Source organism: Chenopodium album, chromosome 22 (assembly GCF_948465745.1).
Source record: "Chenopodium album chromosome 22, dcCheAlbu1.1, whole genome shotgun sequence".
Taxonomy (NCBI): Eukaryota; Viridiplantae; Streptophyta; class Magnoliopsida; order Caryophyllales; family Amaranthaceae; genus Chenopodium; species Chenopodium album.
The window spans coordinates 10137340-10147291 of NC_137855.1; the positions used below are offsets into that span (position 1 = coordinate 10137340).

The following is a 9952-nucleotide window of genomic DNA, read 5'->3' on the forward strand; positions in this document are numbered from 1 at the left end:
CCGGTTCCGCTTCGATCCACTTCGTGAAGTAGTCGATTCCTACAATCAGAAATTTACGGCCTCCCGTGGCGGAAGTGAAAGGTCCGACAATATCCATTCCCCATTGGGCGAATGGGATTGGGTTGAGAATAGGTGTTAGGTCGTTAGGTGGTTGGTTTATTACTGGACCAAATTTCTGACACTTATCACATTTCTTGGCGTAGGATATAGTGTCGGAGCTCATTGTCGGCCAATAATACCCCCTTTTCATCGCTTCTAAGGACATGGATCTGCCGCCTGAATGGTTACCGCAATCACCCTCGTGTATTTCTTCTATTAATCTCGCAGACTCATATGCCGTTAAGCATCTTCGCAAAGGTAATGAGAAGCCTCTTTTGTACAGCATACCCCGAAACATAATAAACCAGACGCTGTCTTTCTTGATTTTTTGTGCCTCGCTTTTATTTGTTGGAAGTACACCCTGCAGTTTATATGCCAGAATGTCATCGAACCACTCTCGGCCTTGTGTTACACAATTTACTTGTTTCTGCTCTTTTCCTTCTATACTTTTGTGTTCCAGAACCTCAACCATCACTGTTCGTTGTAAGTTATTAAGACATGAACTTGCCAATTTGGCCAATGCATCTGCCTGAGTGTTTTTCCCACGTGGTATTAAATTGATCACAAACTGATCAAGTGTTGCTGTCGTATTTTTGAGTTTTTCCAAGTAAGCCATCATTGTCGGCTCACGTGCTTCATATGTCCCGTCGAAATGGCTTGCTACCAACTGTGAATCCGTGGAAAGCTCCACTTTCTTTGCTTCTTCCGCTATGCATAATTGAACCCCGGCCAGTGCCGCTTCGTACTCAGCCTCGTTATTGGAGGCTTTAAACTTGAATCTAATTGCATATTCGAAGATATCTCCCTGTGGGGAAGTAAGGATTATACCGGCCCCTGATCCGGTTGCGGCTGAGGAGCCGTCAACGGAAACTTTCCAGATGCCGAGCTCTTCCTCCTCTTCATTGTAGGATGTCTCGACTATGAAATCTGACAAGGCTTGGGCCTTGATTGACACCCTTGGTTTATAGACCAGAGCATATTCCGACAACTCAATTGCCCATTTAAGAAGACGGCCAGAGGTTTCCATCTTTTGAAGAGATTTTTCCAGTGGCTGATTTGTTAAAATCTCGATTGTATGTGCATCAAAATACGGCCGCAGTTTTCTTGCCGCTATTACAACTGCATATGCAATTTTTTCTACTAGGGGATATCGGCGTTCTGCAGCGTTTAACACATGGCTTACAAAATATATAGGTGTCTGTGTTTTCTTCCGTTCCACCAATAATACTGCAGCCACTGTTTTTGGGGATGCCGAGATATAAAGTTGTAGTGTTTCTCCCGTTTCCGGCCTTGCTATTGTCGGTAATGATCGTAGATGATTTTTAACAGCTTCTAACGCCTTAACCTGTTCTGGTCCCCAAACAAAGGTTTTGTTTTGCCGCAGAATTATGAAAAATGGTAGGGCCTTGTCGGCAGATTTACTGATAAATCTTGTTAACGCCGCCATTCGGCCCGTTAACTTCTGTATATCTTTAATTGATCTCGGCTGTGGAAGACTGAGAATAGCTTCTACCTTGTCGGGGTTAGCGTCTATTCCTCTTTCGCTAACCATGAAGCCCAAGAATTTTCCGGACTTGACCCCAAACACGCATTTTTCGGGATTCAGCTTCATCCTATATTGCCGCAAGGTACTGAACGTTTCCCTCAAGTCGTCAATATGATCTGCAGCTAGACGGCTTTTCACAATGGAGTCGTCAACATAAACTTCGACATTTCTTCCTTTTTGGTTGGCGAAGACTTTGTCCACCAATTTTTGGTAGGTTGCTCCTGCGTTCCTCAGCCCAAAAGGCATGGCCTTATAGCAAAAAACTCCGGCATCTATGATAAATGCCGCCTTGTTTCGGTCTGGCTGATAGAGGCTGACTTGGTGGTATCCAGAAAAGGCATCCATAAAACTTAAGAGTGCATGCCCTGACGTTGAGTCAACCAGCCGATCTATTCTTGGCAGCGGATAGCAGTCTTTCGGACAAGCCTTGTTCAAATCAGTGAAATCGACACACATTCTCCACTTTCATGACGGCTTTCTAACCATGACGACATTGGCTAACCACTCCGGATATGTACACGGCTCAATGAAGCCTGCCGCTAGTAACTTATTGACTTCCGCTTGTATCGCTTCGATTTTTTCTGTTGAGAAGTTTCTTTTCTTCTGTCGTACCGGTCTAGCTCGCCTATCAACATTTAATTTATGCACCATTATGTCTGGGTGAATTCCTGGCATTTCATCAGCTGAGAATGCGAAAACATCTGCATTTTCCCTTAAGAGCTCAATTAAGTGGCATTGCATGTCACTACTCATATCAGAGCCTATCTTTACTGTTCGATTGATGACTCTGGGCTGTAACTCGATGTCAATCGTTTCTCCTCCCGGCAACGGTCTTGGCACAGTTATCGGCCTTGTATCAAAATTCGTCATTGCCAAATCTTGGGCGGAAGGGGATCGCTCTCTTTTCTGATTGTGCGGGTTCACTTAACTTTGTCGGCCAGGTTGCTTTAATGCCGATACATAGCATTCTCTGGCCATTGTCTGACTGCCTCGGATACGCTCTGTTTTGCCGATGTTGGACACATAAACCATGGTGAGGTGATAAGTCGATACCACTGCTTGCACATCATGGATCAATGGTCTACCAACGATAACATTGTATGCTGACGGCACATCTACAATAAGGAATTCTGTCATCACATCCCTTGCCATTGATCCTTCTCCAATTCTTACTTGCAGTACTATGCTTCCCTCAAGCCTGACTGTGGATCCGTTAAAACCAATAACTAGGTACGACACTGGAGTTAAGTACTTCCGACCTATCATCATTGCATCAAACACTCTTGCGAACAAAATGTTGGCCGAGCTGCCCCCGTCTACCAACGCACGTTTGACGTCACACCCATTGATTGCTAATATCAATACCAACGGATCATCATGAGGAAAAACTATACCCTTTGCATCGTCTTCGGAGAAGGATACACACGGCATCGCTGCAGGTCGAGGTCGTTCATCCACACCTAAAGCGTTCACCACATGCTTGAATTCCGACAAACTTTTCTTTGCGCCGCTAACAGAGCCCCCATGTACAAGCCCTCCGGTAATTACTTCTATGGTTATCTTGCGTCCGGGAGGCGCAGCACCTTGCCGATACGAATCAGTATGGCCTGGACGATAGGTATCGTCTTGCGTTGGCTGGTCACTTTGCTTCCGATATTCGGTTTGTCGGGCTGTCAGTGCGGGCTGTCGGCTTGTTCCTCCCTGAAACCGGTATTGGGAAAGGTGTCCCTTTCTGATAAGGTCTTCAATGTTTTCCTTCAGCTGGATACATTCTTCGGTGTAATGGCCGACATCTTTGTGGAACATGCAGTATTTCTTTATATCCCGACCCTTCGTTACCATTGGTGCCGGTCGGGTCCAATCCTCCTTGTGCTGATTTATCGAATAAATAGCGGCCCTTGGTGTGTTTAATTGAGTATAGTTATTGTATCGTCCCAGACTTCTGTTTGGTCTATTCGCTTTCTGTGGGTTCTGCCTTTGAACCCCTTCCGTTGGGGTTTCTACTGATACGTATGTGTTTTGTCGCCGAGACGGTTCCGCCGAAATCGTCTGGTTGCCTGCTTTCAAAAGTTCTTCGCTTTTGATATACTCATGAGCCTTGCTGAACGCTATCCCCAGGTTGGGGAAAGATTTTCGCGCCATGTATCTCTTAAAATCACTGTCGGCCAGACCACTCATCAAGGCCATGACGGCTATTTCTTGTTGTAATTTTGGAATGGTGTTAGCTTCATTATTGAAACGCCGAATGAAATCTCTCAGTGATTCGTCCCGTCTTTGTCTGATAGACATGAGTTCCCTTGAGGTTCTCTGTCTCGCACTGTTGCTCACATACTGACTTGTGAACATCTCAACAAGGGTCTCAAAACAGTCAATAGACCCGGGTGGAAGATTAGTGAACCAATCTGAGGCAGTCCCTATAAGTGTTGTAGGAAAAACTTTGCACCATACCGCATCCGTATCGGTATACAACATCATATGGCTTTCAAAAGCCGCTACATACCTCTTTGGGTCACCCTTGCCGTCATAAGTACATGCCGGCATTTTTATTTTTTCCATTTGCTGATCAAGGACCTCTTGTGTAAAGGGAGACGTCCTTGGTCGGATGATGGCCCTGGCTAAGTGCCTCGGCGGCCCACTACTGGCCTCCTGTCGGTATGATTCTGATTCCCCCCTTTGTGCACTTCTTGTGACCTGTCGTTCAGAGGGTATCACCATTTCGCGCGGTGGTGGTCGTGGCTGAGGCTGATGCTCGGCCTGATTGAATTGATCTTCAAGGTTGACAATTACAGGCGGTGTCGGCCCCCTTTGTGGTTCTCTCAAGGCCGTTATCCCAGCCTCCTTCCTTTTCCGAGACATGGCCTGCATGACTTTAGCCGTTATCTCCAATTCTTCCGGTGTGAACTCTCCCCAGGGATCCGGGGTAGCTTGGGTTCTTTCCGGTGTCGGCGGTACGTTTACCGTGTCTTTATAAAGGTGGATTTCATCCTCCACCGTTATTTCCGGTATGGTGCTTGCGGCCCTGTTACCGTCAGTGGCCAGGATGCCGCTATCAAAATTTCGGTTTTCTGACTCTGGAATGGGTGTAGTTAGGGTATTTCCTTCCATGACTGTGGGAGGTCTTTTTTGGACGATAGAAGTTATTACTGCCCCTCCCTCTAGCGCCAATTGTTCCGGGTGAATTCCGATACCGAGATGTCTTGGGGTTGGTAAAGGTTTACCGTCCAATTCGATACCTGCACAGTCAAAACAGATGATCTAGCCCGGGGGTTATCCGGGAATAACCGCTCCGATGCTAAAGTTAGTGATCTGAGAAGGAAAGTTTTAAGAGAGAGAAGGAGTGTATATAAAGAGAGAAAGAGAGATTGTACCTTGAACAGGAAAATGTGGTTGGGTATATATAGAATGATAACCAAGCAGGTGCCACATACCTCTATAGGTGGCGCACCGACCTTATAGGTGGCGCACCGACCTTATAGGTGGCAGGTGCCTGCGTGGTTTTAAGCTACTTTCCACGTGGCCGAGAAACCGGCTATTGTGGATGTTTAAGCTAGTTTGCTAATTGTATATGTAATTTACAAAATAAGGACTTATCGGCCAAAAAGCTATGCTGTCGGTACCATCCCGTACATGTGGTGGATTAGTGACGGAAGGATTCCGGCACTTTATTAACTTTGTAATCTTTGTATACTACTCCGTATTAGTGATGATTCTCAATTTTTTTAAATGAACGGTTACGATTATTTGTTTTTTGATTTATTTTTAATTTGTAATTTAATTACTACCTCCGTTACATATTATTTGCAATGATTGGACGTTTATTCTCTCTACTTTATGTCAAATCTTTACAAATAATATGTAACGGAGGTAGTAAAAATTATTTTTTGAATCATTTTAAATATGTTTTTATCTTCTAGAAATTATTTTTAATACTATCCTAAAATGCATCACTTTGTATTAAGCTGCCAAAAAAACAAAAAATGGATATACTTTTAAGTATTTAATTAATGGATAAATTTCTTCAGAAAATTCAATTTACTATATGTCTAAAATTGAGAGCATCAATTTTTAGAAGAATTTCAAAGAACAGATAAGTAGAAATTAAAAAGTTCAATTGTTGCAAATGAAAAAAATTTTAGAACCATGTAAACTCAATTCTGACTTTCTGAGTATCTCACATTAGAAGGAAAAAAAAAAGAAGAGATATTCCACTTCTAAGGGCTGGGTATGTGAGACTGGGTGATGTAACTATTTGTTAACATGTCACATTGCTTCAACTCGAATGTCGGATATAATGTAGCCTAAAAAAAAACATACAAACTAGACAGGAGATAAAATAAGAATGACTCAAATCAATTATAACGAGGAAATCTTATTGCTGCTTTACATTGAATTAAGATTTTAAGACACTCTCAGTAATATACATGTCACAAGTTTACTCAAAGTTACACAATAGCTTTCAATATCAGTCCAGTTAATCCCCTGCTTTAGAAATTGACAGGCCCAAAAACTGCAGGGTTAACAAGGCAGCCATTTGTGCCTGTACAATAAGGTTTCGCCACACTTCTTTGGTTATTAATGGCTCATTTTTTCCAACCGGGTCTTTGTCCATGAGATCTTCGGTTCGCTCTTCAATGGCTAAAGCTAATGCTCCTATGACAGTTATGATCAAGTTCAGCCATAGCAGTTGCTGGCTTGCTGTCAAAGGAACATTTCTTGAAAAAATTGCGGTGACAAAGTTGATTACAAGGGCGGCTATGTTTGCTGTCAGTTGCAACCGAATGAACTTCTGGATATTATTGTATATCCATCGCCCCCACGACAATATGGTGACAACAGAAGCAAAGTTGTTGTCTAAGATGACTACATCAGAACACTCTTTTGCAACATCAGTTCCTCGGTCACCCATCAATAATCCAATATCGGCTTCTTTAAGGGCAGGAGCATCATTTGTACCATTGCCCGCCACAGCCACAACATGACCTTTCTGCTTCAAGCATTGGACCATGAGAAGCCTTTCTAATGGAGTTGATCTTGCCATTACTCGAATGTTGTCAATTTTAGCCATTCTTTCCTCAAGTGAGTAATTTCTGAACTCTATGCCTTCTATGACAGCTTCTTCATGTAGTAGATCATCTGGTTTGAGAATTCCACATTTTGTAGCGATTGCTTTGGCAGTGAAAATATTGTCTCCTGTGATCATTTTGACATTAACTCGTGCTTTCCTGCATGATTCTACTGCTTCTAGAACACCAGATCGACATTTGTCCTTCAATCCAACTATACCCAACAAAGTGAGCTCACCATCATCAAGCTGCTGCATGATACCATCTTCCTCCCCTTGTTTGTGAGCAAAAGCAATGCATCTTAGGCGTTTATCTGCCATATTTTGAATTATTTTTAGGAAATATTCTTTATCTTCTTCCTCCAACCTCACAGGCATCCCTTCTTGGTTGTAATAATTCGAGCACATAGCTAGTATCATCTCTGCTGCTCCCTTCCTATGCAGATGCACCATGTTAGTACTCGTCATCCTAGCCATAACCCCCCTTCTCTTTTTTTCTGAATTGAAGGCCTCAACTTTCAGAACCTCGAAACTGTTGTTTAGCATGTCCATCTTCATCCCCAATTCATGAACAGCCCATTCGAGGATTGCTTTCTCCGTGGGACTGCCAGATATTTTCGGAATTTGCTCTGAAGGTATTTGACAGACACTTCCTGTTGTGTTCAACCCAACTGCTTGATGAAGCAACTCTTGAACATTCTCTGATAAAGAAAGTGGCCTTTGTACAACTTCTTTCCCCTGCCAAAATTCAGAGACACTCATTTGGTTAAGAGTAAGAGTACCCGTTTTGTCAGTACATATGGTAGTGACTGACCCCATTGTCTTATAAGCTGAGAGACTCCTAACCATGGCATTATCTCTCACCATCTTCTTCATTGAATACGCGAGAGTTAAAGTCACAGCTAAAGGGAGACTTCCAGGAACAACAACAAGTACAATGGTTACTGCAGCAGAAACCATATCTAAGACTGCAGTCCTTACATGACTTTGTCTTGTTTTCCTTCCATTGAACTCGCGGATTCCATGCTCATCTCTAGTATGTCCTGTGAAGTAGCGTACCAACAGTACAAGAAGTGCTAGTGAAGCGACTACAATCCCGACCTTAACAATGTTTAAGGTGAGCTTGTTAAGCCGTTTTTGTAATGGAGTCTCTTCTTCCAAATCCCACCTTATGGAACTCATCATCTCACCCCATGAAGTGTTTATACCCACTGAAGTAACCAGCATCCTCCCACCACCGTCAGTAACTCTTGTGCCAGAGAACAAAAAGGGGTTAATTTTGTCATTGACCTCAACATGGTCACTTTCTCCTGTCATAATTGATTCATCCACCTTCAAGCAGTATCCATCCAAGAATAACCCATCAGCCGGAATCCGATCGCCTATGTTCAAATACACGATATCTCCCACAACAACTTCAAATATGGGTACAGGTTGGCGGCGTCCATCTCTCAAAACTTGAACTTGTACATCACTGCTAATGTCGGAGAGCTTTGTGAACCATTGGCTCTGCTTGAAGTTGCTGATAGCAGAAATCGCAGCGACAAGAGAAATAGCAAGGATGATGCTTCCACCATCGTACCACCCATCTTCGAGGCCGTGCTGCTTCATGCCAAATCCAAGGGATAGGCATGCGGAGAGGAGAAGTATGATGATTGTGGTGTCTTTCAAGGCTTGAATAACGAAACTGAGGAGGGTTTTTTTAGATGGTTTTGGGAAAACATTCGACCCATATACAATCTTTCTTTGAAAAAGCTCAGTAGTGTTGGTGCTACTCACACCAAGTGCATTGTTGGTTCCTAGAGTTAAAGCAAGATGCTTTACACCACCAGGTTGCGAAAGTAAATCAAGGTTCTTATCCCTTGTCAGTGAAGTGAGGGTTTGCCGATCTATAGGAAAATATGAGGTCGACTTTGCTTGAACGTCAACATCAACGACAATATAGGAAGGAGAACGGGCAACAATCCTTGTTAGGTGTTGGGTGTTCTTGAGGACTCTTTTGGATATTGCAGCAATGAAGTAAGCAATTTTGCAGGGCAAACTCCATGAACTTTTTGGTGTCGAAATAATGGATGGTGCGTCATAGTGGTTGTTGATGTGGTTGGAATGGTTTGTGGTTTTACGTTGGTGTAATTCCATGGATATGAATCAAAGAATAAGAATCAACTTACAGATATGAATGATGTGGTTGGAATAGTTTGTGGTTTTACGTTGGTGTAATTCCATAAAATATGGATCAAGTAATAAGAATCAACGTAGATATAAATCAAGGAATAATTTGCAACTTGGCAACTTGCTACTCTTAACTCGGATAAAACGCGTTTCCCACCTTTTTCCTAGAACTTTTTTTTTTTTGAAGAATCTAGAACTAGATTTTAATTTCATCTTTTTATTGATGATTATCTTGTTTTTCAAAGTTTTTTTTTTTTACCACCCAAAAATGCATCCATTTTCAAAATAATTATCTGTTAAATTATTTTTTTAATTTTACCACCCCTTAAATTCAAAAACCATTCAGTTTACCACTCATTTTAAATTCCGATGAATTTCTCTTATTTAAGGGGGTGGTAAAATTAAAATTAAACGGGTAATTATTTTGAAAATAGATACATTTTTAAATGGTAATTTAAAAATCTTCCTACTATTATACTACATATTTTATAACTCTGTTTAAATGTTTTTCTCATAATAATAGTATACTACAGATTAATTACCAATTACATGGTGTGATATACAAGTACCCCATATATTTCAAATGATTAATTTTTTTAGTTCGTTCGTTATTTTACACCTATAACTTTATATTTAATTTATTGACAATCATTCTCATGTCAACTTATTTTATGTATTATTTATTTTTTTTTTTGACCCAATGTTTTGAAGGTATAATACTATGTATATATGTGCATTAATATAATGTATATATATATAGAAAGTACTACTCCGGTTTTTAATTAGATCAGATAACATATTCTATAATTTTCACTTGTAAAAAACAAAAAAAAAAAAAAAAAAAAAAAAAAAAAAAAAAAAAAAAATTGTTTGGGTGATAATACGATATTTTGTTTTACACGTGGATATCTTTCTTTGTTTTTTCCTTTCTGCCTTTCTTTAGTTTGCTTATTTGTTGAAAAAAGGTAAAATGTTGAACATGAGAATCGACCTACGACCTAACAAGGAGAAAACCTATGCGCAGACTTACCGACTGAGCTGCGAGGATCTTTTATACTTACGTAATTGATACG

General features: G+C 41.4%; 1 protein-coding gene and 1 pseudogene across 1 annotated transcript; both read right to left on the reverse strand.

Moving 5' to 3' along the window:
* Nucleotides 1-2569: 2569 nt before the first annotated feature.
* Nucleotides 2570-4750, reverse strand: LOC145603919 (uncharacterized). Its single transcript, XM_081659888.1, has one exon. The coding sequence runs from the start codon at nucleotides 4748-4750 to the stop codon at nucleotides 2570-2572; it is 2181 nt and encodes a 726-aa protein (XP_081516014.1).
* A 1224-nt stretch (nucleotides 4751-5974) lies between these two features.
* On the reverse strand, nucleotides 5975-8957 carry LOC145605419 (putative calcium-transporting ATPase 13, plasma membrane-type pseudogene; annotated as a pseudogene).
* Between the last annotated feature and the right edge of the window lie 995 nt (nucleotides 8958-9952).

What these genes read in the sequence shown, in the direction of transcription:
- LOC145603919 (XM_081659888.1), bottom strand. Translation starts at nt 4,750, where the DNA reads ATGGAAGGAAATACCCTAACTACACCCATTCCAGAGTCAGAAAACCGA.